This window comes from Lepus europaeus, chromosome 1, assembly GCF_033115175.1.
Source record: "Lepus europaeus isolate LE1 chromosome 1, mLepTim1.pri, whole genome shotgun sequence".
NCBI lineage: Eukaryota > Metazoa > Chordata > Mammalia > Lagomorpha > Leporidae > Lepus > Lepus europaeus.
Genome location: NC_084827.1, coordinates 5555935 through 5580678, shown reverse-complemented (window position 1 = coordinate 5580678; position 24744 = coordinate 5555935). Strand labels below are relative to the sequence as shown.

Here is a 24744-nt window from a genome sequence, read left to right as displayed (position 1 = left end):
GCGTATGGCCTGTGGGAGGACGGCTGGTGGGGGCCCGTTGTGCCCATAGCCGCGCCTGCCCTGGCTTCCCTGGGACGGCAGGCAGGGAGGGGTGGGCAGCAGTGCCCCTGCCGCTGTTGTGAACCCGCTGTGGTTTTCCTACCCACCCCAGCGGGCCCGAACTCGAGCTGCCCCGGCTGGGGCAGTTTCCTGTCCCACATGAAGCCAATGCAGTTCCCTGTTGGCCGTGTCCTCTGGCCGGGCCCTCGGCTGTAACTTACCTCCAGGACTGTGCCGGCTCATGGGGCCTCCAGCGCGAGGAACGCCCCATTTTTTGGGCCATCATCATGTGTGGTGAGTCCTCCCAGGGTCAAGTGCTGCCCTTGACCAGCGGGGCTATTCCTGGGACAGGGCCAGGCTTTCTTCCTGGAGCGGGGTCAGGGAGGGCAATGGCTTACAGGGCCCAGGTGTTGTGGGAGACCTCTCGGGCGGAGGGTGTGAGGCACATCCATGGTCACTGAGGTGTCCAGGTTGGTCTGCCTCTAGAGTGCGGTTGACACTGTGGGGCCCTACACACACATCGTTCCGGCCCCAGTGGTGATTCCGGGGCAGGTACCTTGGCAGCTCGCCTCAGGCTGGCTAGGAGGAGAGGGGTAGGCCATGGCCTTCATCCCGGCTTCATTGGCAACCCGCTGCCAGCCCCTGAGAGCCACAGCTCCCGGCACTCGCCTGTTCCTGTGGCTTTGCGTGATGTTGCAGAGTTCCCACTAGGCAGACGGCTTTTCTCTGCGTCTCTCGTTGCTGACTTAGTGCTGGATCACTCCAGGGTGCTGAGTCTTCCAATGATGGAGTCTGGCCTGCGTCCCAGGCCTTCACACCTCTCCCTCTGACCCTAGCATTCTGGGAAGCCCTGGCACTCGAGAGACCCAGAGGGCCCATGGATGTCACCCACCCAGTGACAGGCAGGGCTGGCGGGGTGCGGAGAGGACGGTTTCCTGCTCATGCTGGCCAATTTGAGTGTGTGGGTCTGTTCTCAATCTCTGCTGTTCCCTTGCCAAAGCAGATTCCTCAATGTGTTCTTCCTTGTTTGATTTTATTGCAGTCTGCCCTACATTTCAGGACCCGTTTCAACCTTTCCTACACCCTCCTCTGCCCAGGTAGGTTACCACTGTGTGTACCCAGATGTGTCTGGGATCCCAGCAGACTTCCTGTAGTTCCTGTGAGGCACATTGATTTGTTTTGCAGTTTGAGCAAACCCTGCTTTGCCCACATGTTTTTGTGTTGGTTGGTAGCATTGCTTCCTTGTTGGCTCTCTCCACTGAGTTTCCTTTGTTTCCTTGCCTCTCGTGGAGGTGGTCCTGGGTCTCAGACTCAGTGTCGGCTGGGGAATTCCTCCATGTGGGTGACTGTCATGGTTTGAACGTGGAGACTGAGCTTCTTCTGGCCTTCAGTCACTTCCAGTTACCATCACTGCATTGCTTCCAAGGATGCTGCTCTAATACACACTAGGAGATTCTTGTTCAAGTACAAAGGCAGGGAAAGCAGCCCATGATGTGTGTGGGAATGGAAGGCGGTTAGCCTAGGGTGCACTTACTCCTCAGTGACTGAATTTGTCATTTTGTAGCCTTGGACTTGATCCTTTTCCCTTCTTGTGACCCATAGCTCTTGGGAAGGAGGTCCTTGTGTTTCATTTGGGAGTTTGGGCATCAAAGCTCTGGTTTCCAAATTTCTGGCCACCCTGATTCTCTCACTCCCTGTGGTTCATTTTCCAATTTCTCTTGCCAGCCCTCAGGGAGCTGCTCTGTGATCAGACAGAAGGACTCTGCTAGGGGGACCCCATTTTTACGTTAGCCGTGGATATACCTAGTCTTCCATGGAGGGCGGGCACGCGTCAGCCATAGTCAGCTTTCTGAATTTGTGAGCCTGGTATGCCTTTCCTCCCCAGCAGGCCGGAATTCATGGTGCCCCAGCTGGAGCACTTCAATGTCCCATGTGCAGCCAACGCAGGACCCTGTTGGTTGTGTCCTATGGTCAGTCTCTTGGTCAGCCACCAGGTTTGTGCTGGCATCTGGGACTTCAAGCATGAGGACCAGCTGTGCCGTGCCGTTGGCCATGGTGGTGAGTATGCCCATGCAAAGGTGCTCCTTCGAGCCTCAGGGTCTCTCTAGCTCATAGCTGTGTGTCCACCCTGATGCCACTTGTCTTGAATCAGCATGGGAGAATTTGATGGGCTGAAGCCAGGCACTGGGCTCAGTGGTGTGAGTCCCCAGTCTGGAGTATCTCTGGTCAGTGTGGGTCTACTGGTTGGTTCTGCCCCTGGGCTTTGAGTTATACCTGTGTCCCCTGAGATCTTTCATCATGAGTTCATCTCCTGAGTTCATAGCATCCTAAGCACCTCCTCCATCGAGAGTTATGGAGTTGTGAGGCCCATGGCCATCTCCTGTGTGACATTCACGTGCTGGTGACTCTCACTTCGTTGATCTCTTGATTCTTGGGTCTTGCCTGGGTCCACTTGATCTGTTCTCAGGTCATATTACCCAAGGCAGGTGGAGTGACATCATGCTGGCCTCTGTGCCTCCCACTGGTGAGGTTCCTGTCTGGACTCCGGTGTGGGAGCAAAGGACACATGTGCCAATTGCTGTCTCCCCTGTAAGATTCATGCCCTGGTTGGCACTCCCTTCTGGCCATGGTGTCCTCATCCACCTCTGGCTCCTAGACATCCCTGAAGCAAGCCACGTGGATGACTAAGCTCATGAGTTCTCTAGAAAGCTTACTCCATCTTCAGTGTTCCACCACTAGGTTCTGGGTTTAAGCCCCCAAGCCTGAGAGGGCCCACTGATGTAGAAGGCTTCTGGGCGGCTCCAGAAGCCCCAGTGGACTAGAGGCTCTGCAGATTTCATGGCTCTGTTCAGTGGCAGCACACACACACACAATGGTGTGCCTTCTACACCCGAACACTGGATGGGAGAGGACTGGATTTCAGCCTTGCCTCCCGGAGGCCACTGGAACTATTGGTGGTTGTGACATGGGCGGTGCACTAGCCACAGAGCCCATAACCCTCAAGCCCATACCCTGTGTTTATAGGAACAAAGCTGTTTCTTATCACAAGAGCGATCTGCAAGTTTCCATTATTTTCCCCACTCTCTCCCTTGGATTAACCTCATGGCCAGCGCAAGTCAACCAGCCTGCTCAGGGAATTTGGTCCTGGCCACTACCCTGCCACACTCAAGGCAGGATGATCCCTTTCTGCCCTCAGCTTGTTGCCCATGTGTGTTTTTGCCTTCCACTGATAACACAAAACCAGATGAGAACCAACCCCATCATCAGATGGTGAGCAACAGGCTGGGGTGAGAAACCTGGGGTGTTAACGCACCTCCTTGGCAGGTGCATCTTTGTGACTGAAGCCTGCACATACCATGCCATCACTGGTTTCTCACAGGACCAGTAGTAGCTTCTGTTTGGCTCATTATATCAGTGGTGAGAGTGCCAGTGGTGGGTGGCATAGCCTTTTTCCTGAGTACCTTTTCACTCTTACTGCACCTGACCCTCAGTCTCGGGCTTCGTCTGCACTCTCACTGTGAGGCTTCGCCTTGGTGAACAGTGGGCCGCTGGATGGGCTCTCTTTTCTTTGGAGAACCTTTACCCTACTGTTTAAGCCAGCAAAGTCTTGGAAAGATTGCTCCTTTTATTAACTTCTCATTCCTTTCTGCACCTCCAGGGCCTGTCTGAGGCTGCCCAAACCAGAAAAGCCAGAGTTCCTGCTCAGCCCAGTGGCATGTCCATATCCACCTTTAACCATGCCATCACTTGTGGATTGCACCTGCCCCACTATGGGCAGTGACTGGGGTCATGTGCAGGTGCCACACTTCTGCCTGTTTGTTTCTGCCAGTGAGTATTCCCATGGTAATTTGGTCAAGTTCTTAATGATCTCCCTGTGTGAAAACAGGACATGTGCTGTACACAGTGCTCCCCTGTCATTCAGTATAGTTTTGTACATCGAACCTAAGGCACATGTGATCAGGGAGTTGTACAATAGAGTTGAGGCACCATCATCATTTAGTCTGCAGCCGTCACTTCCTGTTTGTCCAAATTCATGTGCACATCACCCAGCGTTGACTCTCATTTCTGTACTTAAGACCCTCCTCTCCTTTCAGGTGGCACATTGAAGGCTTGTCCTCAGAAACACTTATATGGAGTACTAGGTTGTCACCTTTCAAAGGTGCCGATCTCACATGCAGAATTGTGGGCAAGACTACAGGGATACACCTGTCCTCAAGTGTCAGTGGATCTGCAATTAGCCTCTGGTAGCAATGAGGCCAGGCTTAGTGATTCCTCCAGCAGCTGCAGCTTTGCTGAAAACATTGATTCAAGAAACCAGTGGCTGCTCCACAAAGGTAAGAAAGAAAAAGGCACAGGGAGTTTCAGTTGCTGCATGGATTTTCATTGTGTTATGGATAAAGGAGACATCTCAGCCCTCATCGTGGTCTCTCAGGGTCAAGTTGAAATCTGCAGTGCTATTACATAGTGAGGTGAGCCAATGCCTGATTCTATGCACCAGCTCTGCCTCCAGGTCTTTGGCTTCCCAAATACTTTATGTTGAACTTGTCCACGGTACTTATCATAGGCATCTGTATCTCATACCCCATTTCGGATTGTATTGTTATTAATCAACATAATTTCCAGAGTGACTGGCTTGGAATAGCTCAGCATCCTCTTTAGGTGTTTAGTGACTCGTTGTTTCAGTTTGCATATAGTTGAATAATAACAAAGTGATCTTGTACATACGTTCCACCTGAAGATCAGCCATGTTTTTGGTGTCACTTTCTAGGGACTAAGAGAGGTGACTTACTCTTTTTCTCTTTCTTTATTTTCTTTCCTCCCTCCCTGCCTCCCTCCTTCCCTTCTTTCCTCCTTCCCTCCCTCCCTCCCTTTCTTCCCTCCCCACTCCCTCCCTCCCTTCCACTTTCTCTTTCCTTCTTTCTCTTTCTCCTGTCATTCTTGCTTCTTCAACGTTCCCCTCTAAGCCACTTTTCCTCTATCAGACACTTGCAGCCATAGGGTGTGAGGCTATTTTTTTCAGTGTATATCCTTGGCCCTCACCTTGGTCGTCTGATTGATTCAACTTATTTTTCTGGTTCCCTTTCTTTTTGAAATGAACAGGAGCCTTTATACATGAAGTGGCCACATCAGGCTCCTTTCTCACTCCATGGAATTTATCAGCTCCACTCATCTCCATGGCCATGTCCTCAGTCTACCACAAGGATCCACTTCTGCTCTGATTCCCTTAAAATTGAGCCCCTCCTGCCCATTCTACCTGGATCCTGTCTATCTTTTTCCCTGCCTCTCTTAATTTCTCCTCCTGGAGCCCCCGTGGTTTCCTGTGGCTCATGTCTGCTGAAGCCCACCTTCTAGAAAGGAAGGGACCGGTGTGCTCAGAAGGAGGAATATGTCTCATGAGACAATGATGACCAGTTGACACCTCGGGGAGGACTCCTGGGCAGTGCTCAGTGCCTCAGTGGAGGCAGGCATGCGTACTACCTGCCCTGTGCCATGATACCTTGTCCCTCCCAGGTCCTCTTCTCTTCCCCTGATCTTTTACTTCTCCTTGGACTCCCACAGTACCAGCCACAGCTCACCCATTGGCTCAGTCACTCTCTTCCTGGTCACGTTCCAGGGGTGCTTGACTAAGCACCTGCAGGCTCCAGGCAAGACTCTGTAGTCTAGGGAACTTTGAAAGGGCTTTGCTGATTTTCACACCAACCACACTGTGCTTTCTACATGGTGTGTAGCAGGTTGTATTACTGACAACATATATTTCTCTCACTCTTCCTAAATTTATTTTTTTTCTTTTATTTCCAACCTATTGTCAAAGCTTTCAGAATGTTGGAGTCTAAATTTCCAAAATCCCCAGTTAAGGTCATTTTTCCATACAGTATGTGTGCACACAAACATGCACACACATGTGACATGAGAGCACTTCAGCGAGTTCATGGAATGACATGGGTGTTGTGACATAGTGGGTAACTACCCATTGGGGATGTCCATATCCTTTGTCAGTGTACCTGGTACAAATCTGTCTTCTGTCTCTGATCCAACTCCTTGCTCCTGTGTACCCTGGGAGGCAGCATGTGATGACTCAGTTAGTTGGCTGCCTGCCCTTGATGTGAGAGGCTAGGATAATATTCCTGGCTCCTGGGTCTGGCCTAGCCCATTCTCAGCTGTTGCAGGTATTTGTGGAGTGAAAAAGCAGATGGGTGATTCCTCATTCTCCCTCTGACATTCTGTATATCTGTCTTTCTTGGCTTTTTTGTGAAATGAAAATAAATGGAATGTATAAAAAGATGTTCATGGAAAATGGAATTAAAAATGAGTTCTGTATGTCACAGAAACATTTTGAAATCCATGCACTGTTTGGTCATAATATGTATTTTCATAAACTTTTTAAAGAATGCATCAAATTATACTTGTATGTTCCTGTATTCCATGATATATATACCTTGTTGTAATGTTATATATAATATGCTCATGTGAAGTATATAATGATACATGTTTTTAATTTCCAATTTTCCTCATATTTTTGCTCTTATGTGTTTTCCTTATGACTTTGATATGACTGGATTTTAAGGTGACATCTCTACTCCTAATAGCATAGCCTCTGTATAGTATGATTAGCCCTTGCTTTTGTCCTATGAATCTGAGAACTATTTGTTTTCATTTGCTCCAATTTTCTTAAATGTTTTTTGTCAGACAGCAGTAGGTTCGCCTACTGGCAGTCTTATCCTGAATGCATTTGTAAGGAAGACCAATGATAAGAAAATGCAAAAGCATCTCTATTGGCTTCTCTTACCCCTTGGACTTTCTTGTACAGGGTCGCTTTGCTTATTCGGTGTCCCCCTTGGTAGAAGAGTGTGTCACAGTAAGGTCATATGTAATAGTGGATATTGTTGTCTATGGTTTCATTTTCAGAGCCTGTTACTGATGGCTATCTTGGGAGCAATCCCAAGCAGAGAGATAATACTATTGAGGGGTCAACTACCAGCAGCCATGCAAGTCAAGTCAGTGGCCACCCTGAGAGCTCCGATGTCCTGAAAAAGATTATCCAAAGAAAACATCATTTTACCAAATGGAGACTATCATACCGTATCCCTGGTTTTCAACTTGAGGTGCAGAGGTAATCACAGCTGTCACCCTTAGATGCATTTATTCTGTATTGCTGTATATGTGAGTGTTTTACCTCATTTCCCCCCGTTTTTTCTCTCCCCAACTTGGTCTCTCCATCATCTGCTGTAACCTCTGTCTGGTCTTCCCTCTATTTTCCACTTGCAGTGGCAGGGTAATGTGTCCTGGTTCTTGTCTTCTTTCAATATAGAAATAGGGGAAGAGTCCAAGATGCAAAGTCACAGTTTTCTATTAGGCCAGTGAGAGAACAAAGGGAGGTGGAGAAAGCTGCAGAGCTAGATGTCCAGTAGGGAGTGTGATCCTGGGTTTCTAATAGGTATCCTAACTTCAGTTTCCTCTGTGTCACCTGGTGTGGCCACCAGGACATGGGGTGTAGGAGTCATCGACTGGGCTGTGATCTACCTGGGAAGGGGCTGCCGCAGGAGGGGTCCAGCCATTCTGGGCACTTTTTGAGTGTTGAAGGTGCATGATTGGTAGGGTCTTGGTGAACACACAAAATGGGAAGTGTTGTAAATGGGAGAGAAGAAGGGAAATTCACCAGCTTCCCAGAGCATGCCTGCCCTGCCTAAATCCTCCTGTCACTACACATGGATTGCCAACCAGTCACTGTCATCTCCATCTCCTTGGCTGCACTCTGAGCTGTGCTCTTTTCCCATAGCTGCTGTCCTCATTATCCCTCTCATAGACCTAGAGTCAAGTTTGTCTTCAGATCCAATGTTCAAGGGATTACCATGACCCATTGGCCACACTTCAGGGAACACTCAAGCTGCAATTAGGCAGAGTTCATTAGAGGGACCAATAAGGAGACACTGGTCATAAAGTAAACATAGGGAGGGCATTGTGGCACATCAAGTCAAGCCACTGCTTGGGATGCTTGCATCCTTATTGGTGTGCTGCTTCAAATCCTGGCTACTGTACTTGCAATCAGCTTCATAGTAATGACTATGGGATATACATGGATGACAACCCAAATATTTGGGTCCCTGCCACCCAGTTCTGCACTCCTGAGTAGTGAATCAGTAGATTTGTTCTCTCTCCCTCTGTTTCTGTTTCTGTCTCTGTGTCTCCCTCTCTATGTCTTTCCCTCTCTCTGTCACTTTGTCTTTCAAATAAATAAATGAATGTTTTAAAAAAGACAACCCTCTAATCACACAAAATATTATTTTCAAAACTGTGTAGAGCATGACATGTGTAGACATTCTGACTTGTTTTTTTGGTCTCCCAATGCCAATTTCAAATATTCAGGTAAAAATCTAGAAAATGAAATTTTTTGACATTTTGTGGTTTGATGACTGTTTATAGCCCTTGTGTCTATTGTTGAGAAACAGTGTTTTTTTCTTCTTACTGTTTGTTGAATTCTTACTTGGTGTAGGATTAATCTTATGAGTATAAAGTAAACTGAAAGTAGATAATTATAAAACATAAGAGAGGGATTAAGAAAAGAAGGAGGAGAAAGTATAGGAGTGTGGGTGGGAGGGAGGTTAGAGTGGGAGGTCTCACCATGTTCCTAAATTTGTATACATGAAACATGTATACTTTGAATAAAATAGAATAAAAAAGGGAATGAGTCAGTTATTGAACATAAGAGCACAAAATTGAGCAGCTCATTGTAGTGAGTTAACTCAGGCAAACCCATGAAGATCCAAGAAGATAAACAAGATCCAGGTGATTCAAATTGAGGAGACACCTTGCCCTGGGCAAGTTAAAGTGAGAAGGGAGAGTGACCTCCCTCAGAGTGTCAGAGGGAAGATGAAAATCGTGATGGCCAGGGGGAATGAAGTTCATGTTTGAATAGGTGGAAGGAAAGGAAAGGAATGGTAGAAAGTAGGTGAGGACTACTGAGCAGTTCTAAATCACGCTTTGTAGTAAACTCTGGGTGACCTTTGAACTAGCTTGGATGCTTTGACCCAATACCGGAGATTCTGCCTTCAATGGACAGCGCAAGGCCAAAGTTCAATTTCCTATCCTCTTGGTTAACTCCCTTTTGAGTTTGACTTACTCCTTTTTCTCCTGGGTAAAATCACTTACCAGATTTCTCTGGAAGGCCATATTCCTATCTACTCAAGGTGACTCAGCAGCCTCTTATGACTGTGAACGCTTCCAGATTGGAATTTTTCCTCTCCAAAATTCAAATTAAAAAAAAAAAAGTGCTGGAGACATGGATTCTAGTTCCATAGTTGTCAAAAACAAGTCTTATGTCTTTAGTTACATCTCTTTTGTTAAAGGACAGACTGGACTTGGATGTTTCTGAGATTACCGTTGGCTCACACATCTACAGCTATTCCCACAGTCACCTATTCTTCCCTCCGGGACACAGAATTGTAATAGTTTATTTCACTGAAAGAGGTCCTTTCTCTTTCATCTGTCTTTCTGAATGTGCATGATTGGTGCTAGGAACACCTATCCTTAGGAGATGGGAAAAGACATTTTTTTGCTCAAGACCATGGAAGAGGCTTAGGAGGAAAATGAGTGATATGACCAGCTTCTGGTTAGAAGAGTACAGGACTCCCATATTCTGCACAAAGGCTGAACTGTAAGTTTAGGAGGCATTCTACCTTGTAGGTGTCACTTTCCCACTTCAGTCAACCTGAAGTTCATCTTCTCCATATGTTTGTCTCTTTGTCTCTGGCCTCTGTCACTACTGGACAATCCCAACAGACTCAGCTATCAGCAAGGCCTGACCTCTTATTGAATTTCTCTCTCTCTCTGTCTCTCTCAGATACCAGGAACTGATGGAGATATGGAAACATGAGCTGGATACAATGAAAGTGTGAAAGTGTGCCAGGAAAAGTAGCTTTCCTCTTTGATGAGCAACACCTTGATAGAAAATCCAGTCATGTCCTACCCTATCCACTCAAGATTTGTTCTCCAACAGGATGGAAGACATTGTTTCAGTCTCATATTATGGTTACTACCTAAGGACACCTAGGCCTGAGACCTTAACTTGGGCACCTCTCAATTCTCATCACATAAAGAATAAGATCCGGCAACAACCAGAAGTGAGTAACACACTAAGCCAGACAAGTTTTGCCTCCAGGTAGAAACAGATAGTATGATAGATGCAATGTGTTTTGGAGGGCACATCAGTTTCTGGTCTCAGGAATTTGACAGTTTCATCTTGATTCACTTTACCCTAAACATTTCACCAGATAGTTAATGCTGTGATGTAACTTCCTGTTACATCACATCAGGAGGCAAAGCATGGACAACTAGTTTGTCCATCAACATTATGGTCACACTGGGATTGGATATTAAGTTAAATAGTCACCTTGATCTGTATCCAAAAGATACTTTACTTTTTTATTATCAAAAATGTGGAGAGTGGCGATTGAAGAATGTATAGATACCCTGTTCTGTACTGATCTTTCTGCAGAAATTTTACCACCAATTGCTCATCTCCGCCTGGATTAGTTCTTATATTCATTTGTGCCCATTGGAAATTTTCTATATTAATTATTTTTATATACTAATATTTATTGAATTTCTATAGTGTAAATGAATATACCTTTTATTATTCCATACCATTAGATGTTTGTTTTATTTGCTATCATTGTGGTCCTGGTAATTTTTTAAATTAAGTATTATGATCAGTCTATTACTAACATGATTTCTTTTGGTGAATATGGATATAAACTGAACTGAACTAAATATTATTTCAATATTTAGGTGATAGTGTAAACTCTCCCCAATAGTGTGCTCTATTTAAAATATTAGGAGTTTCTTATTATCCTATCTTTTCCTTCAATAGAGAAATATTTTTCCTATCAAAATGAGCTAACACATATGTGTGAGCTACTGTTTAGATGCCTGCGTCACATCTCAGCACATTCCAGCTGCTAGAACAAAACGCCACACTCTACTTAGCTTATAAGACACAGAAACTTGTTTCTCATAGTTCCGCATGCTGGGAGGTCTGTGGTATCTGATGAGGGCTCCTTTCCTGGTCTATACATGGTCTCTTCTGTGTATATCCTCACATGATAGAAGGTCAAGGTAGCTTCCCGGAGGCCTACTTTTTTAAGGAAACCAATGAGGGCTCTGCCCTGATGGTTTGATGAACTCTCAAAAGAGGCCACTTCCTGATAATAAAACTTTAGAGATTAATATTTGCACCTCTTCATACAAGAGTCCACACACACACTTGGATCGTGCCACCCCTCTATGATATGAGGAGCTGGAGGGGGAAGCAGAAGGAGGGTGGAGAGACAGGACATGGAAATTGGGGAGGGGTAAGGATGATGAGCTAAATATGAAATATTTTCTTCCTTGGCCAAAAGTGGCCGTCCCTCTTTCTGACCTCCATCTCATCCAATTCTGTGACCACCCCTCCCTCTGGTCTCCATCCCTCAGCCTTCCTTCTTTGCACAAAATAGCCATGCAGCCTGCAGTTTTCCCCTGGTGCTGCAGGCTGTGCGTTTTTACTTTTCTCCCCAAATGGAGGCCCAGTGCCTAGCTCCTGAGGACTCTACCCTCCCACCCCAACTCTCCACCCCTTTATTTCTAAACCTTTGTCTTGTTTTAGAGGGCTCAAAGCACAAGAATTTCCTTGTGAAATGCACATACAGATGGAGTGCTTGGATCCCTGTGCCTAGCTGGAAGCCAGCTGTGCCAGTTCTTTCCTGATGAGAGGTGTGAAGACATCAAGATTGCGTGAGGTGTGCAGGATGTGTTTGGAAACCACACTAATTAAGTCCTTGACACTGAACCTTGATTCTATTAATACAACACGTCACATTATTCCAATTTGTTTCATTTTTCTTATCATCATATTTTTTTAACCCTAACAACAATGCTTGCACTGTTCTAACCTAGGAACCTAGAATTCCAGTCCTGGTATAATCTATGGACATGATTGCTCCTATGCCCAAACAATGAAGACCAGTGGCACATTGTGTCCAGGGGTCAAAACCTGGAAACAACCTAAATACCCACAATTAGTAGAATCAAAATCATGCTGTGGCATATGTAATTAGCAATGAAAATGGTTGAATACTTGATAATTATTACATTCAACACTGTGAGTGAAAAAGCCATTGAGTGTACACAGTACATTTACAGGTTAATTTCAACCCTCTAGGTGTGCTCAGTGAACAGTTACAGGGTTAACAAGGATAAGAACCTAGTGCAGATGAGTGTGTGGGAACTGCTCAAGGCAGGGAGACAAGTGTCATTAGGAAGTGTATTTGGGAATCTTCTGGAAATCAAATGGGCTCTAGATGTTGGTCTAGGTGGTGGATTGTTAATCTGAGGCAGTTCATGAATGTGTCTATTCATATTTCATGGCCCTTTCTCTAGATGGCTTTTTACAACCCAGCAAAAGTGATTACTTCCTGACAGCATATCATCACAGGAATTACACTGTTTAGCCTTGCTGTCAGATTATTTCCTTCTACACAGCACAATGAATAATGGGACATTTTTCACCTGACACCTGGGGAAAGAATAGGAGGCAGCCTAGGTCCCAAACAGACAAGCGATGGTGCCAGGACTGAGGGGGTTCCATTCAGAGATGGTGCTGGCACTACAGACCTGACCTAATACCTCTGAGCTGACAGCAACACCTCTGAGCAGCCTGAACTCAGTGTTTTATAGCTTTAGACTGCAGTATCAAGCATCTCCCTGGAACTGAGAGAATTTCCCTTACGGCTGAGACCCTTCAAGACAGAAACTGTTGTGACCATGGCCAGGGGCAGTACTTGGCATTATCCCGAGAATTTTGTGGGTCCAGAAAGTAGACTTCCTGGATGTAGGGTAGTCACAGAGCTCCAAATATCTCCAAGATGCATGAAAGGATACCCAAATGCAGAGGCAAGAGGTTGGTGGCCTCCAGCAGGACCCAGCAGTCTTGCAGAGGACAGAAAGCCAGACATGGGGGAGAACCCACAGAAGATGCCTGAGGTTCCTTCCTCCACTTTCTAATGTGTCCCCACAAGTTCACCTGCAGACTCATGAGGAGACACTGACACACACACACACCCCAACTACAGACAGAAATGAGTTGAGAGTAACAGCAGTGAAGCAGTAGTGAGCAACAGGCAGTAAGGAGAGACCACCTGGCAAGACTGCTCCTTCTCTGGAGTGTGGGGCAGCCTCAGGAGCTGTGCAGAGAGAAGCAGGAGTGGAAGGAGTGAGTGCGCAAGAGGGAAGAAGGTGAAGACTGGCAAGGGCAGAAGGGAGCTCCATGAGCAAGATCAGCACAGCTGCATTAGGTCACACACCAGAGCATACAGGACAGACTCACTGCCTCACTCACAAACCATGTGGTCAAGCTCTGCATAGCGAGGAACCTGATGGGAGCAAGAACAGATGGAAGACAGGAGAGCAGCCTCACCCGGGCATATCACTCTGCCTTTGAGCACAGTCATCTGGACATGTGAGCACACCCGTTTCCTACCTCCCTGATAGTCTCATCATTCCTTACCTGCCATGCACTTGGCTCCAGGACTCCCTCAGCCACAAGGCACCACGTCCCTCTACACAGAACTTGCACTCACATTCACGTGACCATTCTGAACTCATTCCCACAACCAGGAATTCCTATAAAATATAAGTAGTAGGTGCCTAAATATCAGCCCTTGGCAGGGCCTCTTTTGTCGAAACCAGAACCCTTGGGTAATGCCACTGGCTGTTTCCTTCTGTGAAACTCAAGTTGTGCCATTGAACACACTGATTAAACTGCAGGCCAGCAGACTGATGAGAAGTGACATTATTCATGCCCTCCCATTTATGTGACAAGTGGCATTGGTGCCCTAGTCCCACTTGCTGCTCTTTTATACAGACATTAGCTTTAAAAAAGAACCCTAAAGAGTGAAAAGCACAAGAGCAAGGATTAAAAAAAGAGAGAAAAAGGTCTTCAGGATCATGTTAGAGATGCAGTCTAGAAATCAGAACATTTGCAAGGGAATAAAAGGGGACAATACATTTTCATTTCCTTAGTTTTCCTATATTTGTTATTTATTTGAAAGGCAGAGAGACAGAGACAGAGCTTCCAATTACTGGGTCACTTCCCAAATGCCCACAATAGACAGGGCTGAGCCAGGCCAACACCAGGAGTCTAGAATTCAGTGCAGGAATATGGATGGATGGTCACCAAGAACTTGTGGCATCACCTTCTGCCTCCCCGAATCTGCAAGCATCAACTGGACGTGGAGCCAGGGCTAAGACTCGGGTACTCCAATATGGGATGCAGGCATCCCAAGCAGCAATCTAACCCTGTGCCAATTGCCAGGCCCAAAAGGAAGAAGATCAGCCAGAATGTAAGTCCAGATATGAAGAACAGGCTTTCCAGAAAAATTTAAAAATTGGGCTTTATGATTGCTCAGAAATCACCTTCATCAGGGAAAATATGATAGGAGTAGGCTCTGTTTCCAGGAAAGGGGAAGAGAGGGTAGGACCCTGCACCATGGCAGGAGGAGAGTGGACAGCCTGCCGAGCCCTCAGTGCCTCTGGACAAGCTTGCCAGGGCTTTTGCAAGACCTGTATCTGAACTTAGGCACTTTGTTGCTGGCTAGTTATTCCCACCCTCGTGACCCCTCCCCTGGCAAAAAAATTAAAATCTCCTGTCTCTATCAATCTCATCTGAGGTGAGTGCACTGTGTCTCAGATGGTTTATTTCTAGCACAGGATCCAAAGCATGTGGTTTTGGATATCAGATCAATTCAAGGCATTTTTCTTTCTCCTTGGAAATATTTAAAATGGAGTAAAAGAAGGGAGAACATTGATTTCAACAGATACAGGTGACTCAGAAGGCTCTGAGTAGAAAACCTAACTGGCCATGAGATGGTGGTACTGAGGTTTCTGAAATTTTCTGTGGCTCCCTTCCTTATTACGCTATAGGTCAAATAGGATTGCATCCTACATAGATTGTCACACAGTTTAAATGAGATGTGCAGGTAAAATACTGACATTGTGCCTTTCACCTAGTAAATGCTCACTACACATTAGCTTTATTTCCAGAAACATTTTAATAAAAGTTGGCCATTCCCAATAATAACCTCTGCATTCCATCAATGAAAAAAGAACTTTCACAAAGTAGAAAATTTACTAGAAGCCTATGACTCACAAGAAAAAAACCCTGCAACTTCTGAATATATAATTATAACAAGGACTATTTGAACATAAGTGTATAAAGAGTTTCTAATAAAACTGGTGTAGAATTAAAAATAAAACAACTAAAATTTCAAGGTTGTAAAAAATCTACTATTTTAAAAAAACTAATCTTTACAAGATGCTTCTATGCTTGTTTTCATTGGATTGCTAATATTATTATCTAAATGTGAAGGAGCAGTCATGTTTATCTACAGTCCAAAGGCAATTAAATCGTGGTATGTTTTAGAAGTTATCAGAAGGAAAAATCTTACTATAGAATGACTCCAAAGTGTCCAGTAAGACTTGTAAATCAAACACATCTGAGTATGCGGTGCGTGAGGCCTATCCCCCACTCCCCGTGAAGATCTTTGTTTATTACTTGGAAATGGATTATCTTCTAGATCTAGAAGAAGGGTTGGAAAACTACGGTCCAGGGACACCATTTTTTATTTTAAAGATTTATTTTATTTATTTGAAAGTCAGAGTTACAGAGAAAGAGGGAGAGAGAGAGAATCTTCCATCTGCTATTCACTCCCCAATGGCCACAATGGCTGGGGCTCAGCCAGGCTGAAGCCAGGAACCAGGAGCTCTGCTGGGTCTCCTACATGGGTGCAGGGGCCCAAGCACTTCTGCCATCTTTCCACTGCTTTCTCTGGCCATAAGCAGAGAGCTAGATCAGAAAGAGCAGCCGGGACATGAACTGGCACCCATATGGGATACTGCTATTGTATGTTGCAGCTTAACCTGCTATGCCACAATGCCAGTACCCCCAGACACCATTTGATCAGCCACTTATTTTTCCAAATAAAGTTTTATTGGAGACATTCATATGCAAACATTTACATACTGCTTATATTTGTTTTTGTGAAGGTTTACTTGTTATGATGCAGACAATGATCTTCAAAGTCTTAGATATATTCCTGGGCCCTTTGCAGGAAAAACACATGAAAGACTTACCAACTCCATGGGTAGAAACTTTGCTAGTATTGATTATTGCCCAACTCTTAGATTTCCAATAATTCCAATAAGGAATAATCTGTTAAATGCTTTAGATATTCCAGTGAGTATCTCATGGTGGCTTTAATTTACATTTTCTCATTAACTAATGGTGGCAAGCAGCATTCCCTATGTTTATTAGTCAATTGTATTTCTTTTGAGAAATATCTGTTCCAGTGCTTTGCCCATATTATACAATTTGGTTGTTTTCATGATTAACTTGTCATGTTCTTTTTTTTTTTTAAGATTTATTTTATTTATGTGAAAGAGTTACAGAGAGAAGTAGGGAGAGAGAGAGGTCTTCCATCCGCTGGTTCACTCCCCAGATGGCCACACTGGCTGGAACTATGCCAACCCGAAGCCAAGAACCAGGAGCTTCTTCTGGGTCTCCCACGTGAGGGCAGGGATCCAAGGACTTGGGCCATCTTCCACTGCTCTCCCAAACCACAGCAGAGAGCTGGATGGGAAGAGGAGCAGCCAGGACTAGAACCGGCACCCATATGGGATGCTGGCACTTCAGGCCAGGGCTTTAACCTGCTGTGCCACAGCACCTGCCCCTTGTCATGTTCTTTATATGAACTGTTCAGTTTATCTGCTGGATACAAGCAGTGTGAATTTTAACACTTAGTCTACGGCTACGTTTCCTGCTTCTTAATGGTGACTGTGATGAGCAGAGTGAATTATTTTGGAGAGATCTAATGCTCTCAAACTGCCACATTTTATGGCTACTGCTTTCAGTGTATTCTCAACAAACCTATTCCTCCCCAAGGTCAGGAAGGCATTAGCCTATTTTCATCTCAAATGGTTAAGACTGCAGTTTATATGTATAGGTCTATAATATTCCATCTTTCAGTAGAAGATACTCTAGCACAGGACAGACAATTTCCATCTTTTACAGGGAGCAGAACCTCTTCCCCTTGTTGCCCTTTGATATCTCTCACATCAGCCTCTCCTCCACAGCGCCCTCCTCAGAGCACCCTTGACCTCTGCATTCCTCAGGCTGTAGATCAGGGGGTTCAGCATAGGGTTGAAAAGGCTATAAAACAGGGAAAGGATCTTCTGCTGCTCTTCAGGGTGGCTGGATCTGGGGGCCATGTACATGACAATGGCACTGCCAAAGAAGAGCCCCACCACACTGAGGTGGGAGGAGCACGTGGAGAAGGCCTTTGTGCGGCCCTCCCTGGACTGGATCCTCAGGAGAGCAACCAGGATGCGCGTGTAGGAGACCAGCACCAGGCACAAGGGCCCCACCAAGATGAACACACAGGCTGCAAAGATGACCACTTGGTTGAGCGTTGTGTCAGCACAGGCCAGCTTGAGGACAGACAGGATTTCACAGAAGAAGTGGTTGATTTCATGGGGCCCGCAGAAGGGCAGCCTCAGGATGAGAACTAAATGGACCACATCCAAGAGGAAGCTAAATGCCCAGCACATGACAGCCAGGACAGTGCACACTCTCCAGCTCATGATGACAGTGTAATGGAGAGGGTGGCAAATGGCCACATACCTATCATAGGACATCACTACCAAAATCAGACACTCTGTGGCAGCAAAGACCAAATACAAGAATGTCTGTATTATGCATGGAACAAAGGAGATGGTTCTTTTCTGGCTCACTAGATTTGCCAGCATCTTGGGCACATTATTGGAAGCATAGGACATGTCAAGGACGGCCAGATGAGAGAGGAAGAAGTACATGGGAGTGTGGAGTCTAGGGTCCAGGCAGATTGTCCCAAGGATGACACCGTTCCCCAGCAGGGTAATCATGTACAAGAGAGAGAAAAGGCAGAAGAGGAGAAACTCCAATGCTGGATCCACCAGGAACCCGAGCAACGTGACTTCTACAATCCATGTCTGGTTGCCTCCCATGCTCTTGTGACTGAGAATCCTCATCTATGACACAAAGGTCAAGGCTGCAGAACAAAGACACAAATTATTTAGTATTAAAGAGCAGGCATCTAGAAATGTATCACTTTGCATGAGTAATCCAAAATTTATTTTCAGAAATGTTTGATAAACTTAATCCATCTGCTTATTAAAATGTGAGAAAATTCACCTGTCCCAAAAGAATACTTGGATAAATATTTATATTGTGTTTGAGTATGTTTGGTTCTTTATTCTTTTGCCTTTCATAATATAGTGACATCTCAGAAGTTACCTTATTTTCCTCACCACCTGATGTCATGCTCAGACTCTGTTGTTGTTCATATGTATCTGGGCAGGCTTCATGGGTGGAAGGTTTGAGCACTGGTTGACTTGTAATAGGGGGCTCTTTCTGGAATGTCTGTGGATCTGTCCAGCCAGCAAGAAGACAGAAAATCAGGACAGGGACAGATGGAAACATTTCTAGAAACCTTGTGATCTGGTGCTTCATTCACATTTTCCCATTAGCACCATGAGACCTATCTGTATTTTTAAAAATTTTTATTAATATGAAGAGAACAGATTTCATGAATTTCATAGGTACAAGTTTAAGAAGAGACCATATTTTCCTCTCTCTGTCTCTCCCTCCGTCAATTCTCTTCCTTTCTCAAATGTTCAAATCCAACAAAATCTTAAAAATAATTATTTTCAGGGACAGATATTTGGCAAAGCAGTTATGGTGCCATTTGGACGCCCACATTCTGTATTTGTTTCCACTTTTCATTCCTGTTTCCTGCTAATGCACACCCTGAGAGGCAGCAGGTGATGCCTCAGGCACTTCAGCAGAGATAGAGAGCGCGCCCATTTGCTGGTTCATTTCCCAAATATCCACAACAGCGGAGACTGAGCTGGACTGAAGCCGGAAGCCAGGAGCTCAATCCAGGTTCTCATGTAGGTGGTTGGAACCTGATTTCTTGAAGGATCAGTACTACTCCCAGTATCTGCATTAGCAGGATGCCAGAGTCACAGCAGGAGGTGGGTATTGAACCCAGGTTCTCTGAAATGGGGTGAGGGTATTGTAATCAGTATGTTCTCAGCTAGGCCAAATGCTCATCCTCAACCTATCTTTTACTTAAATTTCCATAAACTTTTGAAGCATATCTGGTATAATATTTTATATAACAAATACATATACATAAAAGTATAAAGTGATAAATAACATAAAAGCAGCAAATACTCTTATAATTTAATATATATTGTCAGATGTTCTTAGTTCCTATATCTTTTAATATCATTGAGAGCAATATTCTTATATACTTTAATTTTGCACATGTTCAACAATATTTCTTTAGGATAAAGTCTAAAAATAAAATGGCTGATGCTAAATATAGAGACATTTCAAAGTTTTGCTACCTGTTGCCAGCTGCCCTCCAGAAAATTTACATAATATAAATTTAATAAATTCAAACCAATAAAAATTTTATGTAACTGTAACAATATAAATACCACTGACACTATGCTTCGTGCTACTTTCCCAAAGAGTCATCAGTACAAAGTATTGCCAGTTATAATTTTTTCTAATTTGCTACATAAACAATTCTATAGTTTCAATTTGTATTTCAACAAACCCTTTTGAAATGTTCTTTAATGCAGATCTGTCCCAACCTCTGTTCCATGCTCTGGAGGTGTTAGGTAGTCATGTTCTGAACAAGAAACACATAGTGAAGAAGTGACTGCTGAGCTGAAATGCTTCTTTTCCGCTCTTCACCTTGCTGGTCAGAAGAGAAAAGCTCCCTACTCCCACAGAGAAACACTTTAGCACAGTTATACACTGATGTGTATAACTGTGAAACAGGAAAAAGAACCCGAGGTTGTCCCTTGTCCATGCTCTTTTTTTGTCCCCTTTGGGCACAGAGCACACAGGATCCAGTTCTGTTTCATTGGGCTGGGGTGGGGGGAGGAGGGCTAATGTGTGTGATTTTAATTTGGAGATAAATCTTGCTGAAGGTATAAACCATGTTTTCTAGAAAACCCCAGTAACAAAAATATAGCTATTATTTCTAGCTGATTATTGATTGTTTTCTCAATTTAATTTTTCTAGACCTGGAGCAGAGAGAGGGCATGGCTCATTACCACCTGTAAAACACCAGGGTGCATGAGTAAACGAGGCAGCTGTAGATTGGGAGAAGAATTTGAGGAAGTGTCTGCAATGACAGGAAGTTAGGTGGTTTAAAGGGGCTCCTTTAGATGGGCTGCTCGGGAAAGGGTTCTCACAAGACAAGGCATGTGTAGAGCCTGACAATGAAGGAAGTTGCCCTGACCGGGGCCCCAGGAGGAAGGGTCCTTGTGTGAGGAATGGTAGAGGAAGAGTAAGTCAAGTCACTGAGCCAAAAGCACCTGGGGAATTCTGGGAAAAGAAAGCAACCAGTGCTCCTGACCATAGGGGCAAGAGGTTGTGCACATGAGGAGTCTTCAAAAATTTAGTGGAAATGCATATTATAAAAAATTATGCATAGATTTCAAATGTCTTTGCACAAGGTGAACTTACCTTTTCATTCTGTTTTCCAAAAAGTCTTTGAAGTCTTCACATTTTTTGGTAAACTTTACGTATTTTTTTTTTTAAAATCTGGAAGTTACATAAAGATTTATCATTTGGTGAGAGATTAAATGTATTTGGTTACTCTTATAGCACAGAATACCATGCAGTGACTAAAGCAGATTTTATGGAACTTTAGTTTGTGACTGGACATCAGTGTAGGTATATATTGAATGATGTTTTATATTTTATAATATAAATATTTACACACATATTTTTGTACCTATTTATACACACACAGGGTAATTCAGGTAGAAATGAAACTATACTAATGATCATGTCTACAAAGTAAGAATATGCAGGGACTTTCCTTTTTCATAAACTGGTTGCACTTTTGTTCACGTTTTAGCAAGCCTTATGCAGTATCATGGAAAAAAAGGAAATTATAATTTGGAAAAAGCAACAATGTATCATAGAATTGAAGTTGTACATTATTTATACTCATTTTTTTCTGAAGTCACAACAGAAATTTCCATTTTGAGTAGATTTTCTTAGGAATAAATTGGAAAAAAGTCACTGAAGTATGAAAAGGAGAGCATTAAAAAAGAAAGTTGAAATAAAAAAACCTCAATTTCATTTTTTGTTTAAAGACACACTTTTCTTGTTTGTCTTAAACAAAAACAAAGATCAAGAAAATCTATTAGCATGTCCTAAACAGCACTCTGGCCTCAGAATCAGCCCTTAAGGCATTCAGATCTGGCTGAAGAGCTCATGAGAGTATTTCAGGCATGGAAAGCCAAGACACTATCACAGAAAAAAAATGACCTAAATGAAAGATCTCTGTGAGTGAGATCCCAGCGGAAAGAACAGGCCATTAAAGAAGGGAGGAGAGAACTCCCTTTCTCTGAAGGGAGGAGAGAACTTCCACTTTGACTATGCTCTTGTCTAAATAAGATCAGAGTTGGTGAAATCAAAAGGCTTCCATAGCCTTGGCAACTCATGACAAGAGTCTCGGGTAATGACTGACGCCATAAACAAGAGAGTCAATTGTTAAATCAACAACAGGAGTCACTGTGCACTTACTCCACATGTAGGATCTCTGTCCTTAATGTGTTGTACTATGTGAATTAATGCTATAACTAGTACTCAAACAGTACTTTACACTTTGTGTTTTTGTGTGGGTGCAAGCTGTTGAAATCTTTACTTAGTATATACTAAATTGATCTTCTGTATATAAAGATAATTGAAAATGAATCTTGATGTGAATGGAAGGGGAGAGGGAACAGGAGAGGGGATGGTTACGGGTGGGAGGGAGGTTGGAGGGGAGGGAAGCCACTGTAATCCAAAAGCTGAACTTTGGAAATTTATATTTATTAAATAAAAGTTAAAAAAAGAAAAATCTATTAGCTAAAAGTAGAAGTGGATTTTAACCTGAGTCTCAAGCTTTCAATTGTGAAAATATTTCAATGATATATATTTAGCTCAAAGATATCATAAGTGGTACATTTGTTGCTCAATTTGTTTTACTGGTGTGCTATACATAGGATGATGGGGCATAATGGGTTAAACAAGGTTGAAAACTATTGTGACATCCACCAAATTGTGAATAAGTACAACAAAGTTCAATATTGGACAAATCTAAGAAACTGAACTTTATCACATAAACATTTTAATGTCTTTACATTTTCATATCTGTAATATATCTTCTGTTTAATTCAAGTTAAAAAAGGTGTAGAAAGTCAGAAATACTAAATTTCTTTCCAAGATGGTATTTTGATGAGACAGGATACCTGCTGGGGGTGACAGGGGTGACAAGGAGATCAGCGAATAAGGAGAAAGGCCACAAGGTGAGTGCCGGGCTAGTGGCCAGGGAAGCCCATCTTAGCCTGCGATCAAATCCTGCAAAAGCACAAGGGACAGCCTCCATGACTGTCACCTGTGATGTACACTCTGTGTTGCACCCAGCCAGGGATATAGGACAGGAGGCACTTGGATGCTTCAGCAATCACAAATGTAAATCATTAGCTTCCTTTTGAAAAATGATTTGAATTGTTTATAACAAAACTATCTGAAATTATAGTTTTATATGTTTTTAAATGAAATTTATGATAGAAAGGAATAGGCTAGACTAAACTCTGTATGAAAGAAAGGAACAAATATGGACACAAATAGAATTCTTAGTGAAACAACTTTTTCATCAAATATAATCTACACCCTGATTGTATGTAACCCTGGATATTGACTATACGTATAATGTTTCCCATTCAAGGTTATAATGAAACAACTCTAAAGCGGTAACTATTTACATATTTATGTTTTTATCAGCTATTTTGAAGCCAAGGAAGGTCAAAAGAACAGTATTGGATAAGGTGAAAACACTTGTTCTTTGAGTGATTGGTATGGTTTTACATTTTGGATTCTACAATTTAAAAGTTGGATTTTTAAAATTTTCATTTAAGGTATACAAATTTCATATATACAGATTCAGGAACATAGTGATATTTTCCACCCTACCCTGCAACCTACCCATACTCTCACCCTTCTTCCTCCTCCCTCCTCAATACCCACTCGTATTTTTAAGTTAACTTTATAAAGTTAACCCTACACTAGTAAAGAGTTCAAAAAAATAGTACAAAGAGAAAAAAGAAAGCACTGTTGCTCAACAGTTGAGACAAGGGGTGTTAAAAATGATTGGATCTCAAAGTGTCGATTTCACTCCTATATATTGCCTTTTAGGAATTTTTATTTCTCTTTGAAAAAGCCCGAAGCAAACATAATAAAAATGCAGATACCTGAGACAAGAACTTCTGTGAGTGCCACTCTTGCTGCACATTACAGATCTTCAGTGGCCAGAAGGAGGTATAAAACTTCATGGATACATTTCTCTGTTCATTGGTCAAATGGCAAAGCAAGCAGTGACTGCAGAAAACCAAGTCCCTGAAGAAGAATGAAATAAACATGGTTAACTTGCTGAATGCAATGAACTCATTCTAATCTTTGATTCTCAACCAAGGATGTGAACTTGAACAATTTATGCTGAGCATCATTATTTTCACCCAATAAAGTGATCACAACATGTAGTTAAAGGCTGCTGTAAACAATAAGTGCCATCAGACTTGCACCTACTAACCAGTTTAGTAATGCTATTTGTTATTAATACAATTATAGACATCACAAAATGGAAGGAAGGCTCTGAGTCATTGGGATTAGAAATCCAACACAGTCGTGTTGGTACTAGAAACAACTCCACATTTATCTCAAACTTCTTTTTGGTTGTTTTGGAGTTTAAATAAAGTACACATTTTGTTTGCATTCTATTACTGCTTTTTGTTTTGATTTTTCAAATTAAGTTTTAAAATGAAATTAAATAGAAGAAACATTTAAATTAACTTCACTCATGTATTGAGGAAGAAAATAAGATGCTAAAATCTCAAAAGGCAGTTCGTCCAAGCCAAATATCCCCACAGGAGAGAGAATGGGTTGTAGTGAAGGAAAAGTGGAACATAGGAGATTTAACACTAACCAAAATGAGAGCTCTGGGGTCATCAAAGATGGGATTCTGGGGCAGCAGGGTTTGTTCAATCTTTGTACTTGCTTGGAAATGATTTAATATCTCTGGTAAGTTAACTTGAAACTAAGATGATCCTAATGAGTACATGTTTTTAAAAATAAACACAGATTCTAGAGTCCTTCTCTCTGATTCAACCATTTGTGTTGCTACACATTAGCTTTGTGACTTTGCTATGTCTCTCTGCCTCAGCTGCACCAACTGAAAAATGAGGTAATTCACTCTGCCTCATAATATAGTCATGAGGATTGAATGAGTAAGACATACAACAAGTGCTTCAAGATAGATTATTAGACTCTTGACTTCTACCATTCAGGGGTAATTTCTGGATCCAATACTCATAAGGAGGCTGTAATGTGTCCAAATATGCTTCTGCTAAAATAAGCAACAAAACCAAAATCTTGGCCCCAGCCAGGACTGGGCATCCCTGTGAGAGAGTGACGTCTGGCTCCTGAACAGTTGGGGAATGGGTCCTATTTGTTGAGACTGCTTCTGAGAATGGACAGGGGTAGGCAGGTAGCAGAGAGGAAGATCA

At 43.3% G+C, this 24744-nt stretch overlaps 2 protein-coding genes across 3 annotated transcripts; one reads left to right on the top strand and one right to left on the bottom strand.

The window, feature by feature from the left end:
• Window positions 1–3699: 3699 nt before the first annotated feature.
• Window positions 3700–23438, top strand: LOC133764254 (neuroblastoma breakpoint family member 6-like). Of its 2 annotated transcripts, XR_009866438.1 has the most exons (5): window positions 3700–3867; window positions 4134–4373; window positions 6946–7150; window positions 9878–10157; window positions 23378–23438. XR_009866438.1 is itself a non-coding variant. In XM_062197930.1 (4 exons), exons 1-4 carry the CDS (start codon window positions 3777–3779, stop codon window positions 9930–9932), a joined length of 591 nt encoding a protein of 196 aa, XP_062053914.1. In that variant the 5' UTR covers window positions 3700–3776; the 3' UTR covers window positions 9933–10497. The 2 variants fall into 2 exon arrangements, 1 of the variants encoding a protein (XP_062053914.1); XM_062197930.1 differs by lacking the exon at window positions 23378–23438 and having other exon boundaries at window positions 9878–10497.
• On the bottom strand, window positions 17185–18111 carry LOC133761951 (olfactory receptor 2A14-like). The gene has a single exon (XM_062194963.1). The coding sequence runs from the start codon at window positions 18109–18111 to the stop codon at window positions 17185–17187; it is 927 nt and encodes a 308-aa protein (XP_062050947.1).
• Window positions 23439–24744: the final 1306 nt, after the last annotated feature.

Bases quoted from the DNA above. Each gene is read 5' to 3' on its own strand.
- LOC133764254 (XM_062197930.1), top strand. From the start codon at position 3,777: ATGCCATCACTTGTGGATTGCACCTGCCCCACTATGGGCAGTGACTGG. The intron at 4,374-6,945 runs GTAAGAAAGAAA...TTTCATTTTCAG, and splicing joins CCAGTGGCTGCTCCACAAAG to AGCCTGTTACTGATGGCTAT. The intron at 7,151-9,877 runs GTAATCACAGCT...TGTCTCTCTCAG, and splicing joins TTTCAACTTGAGGTGCAGAG to ATACCAGGAACTGATGGAGA.
- LOC133761951 (XM_062194963.1), bottom strand. From the start codon at position 18,111: ATGGGAGGCAACCAGACATGGATTGTAGAAGTCACGTTGCTCGGGTTC.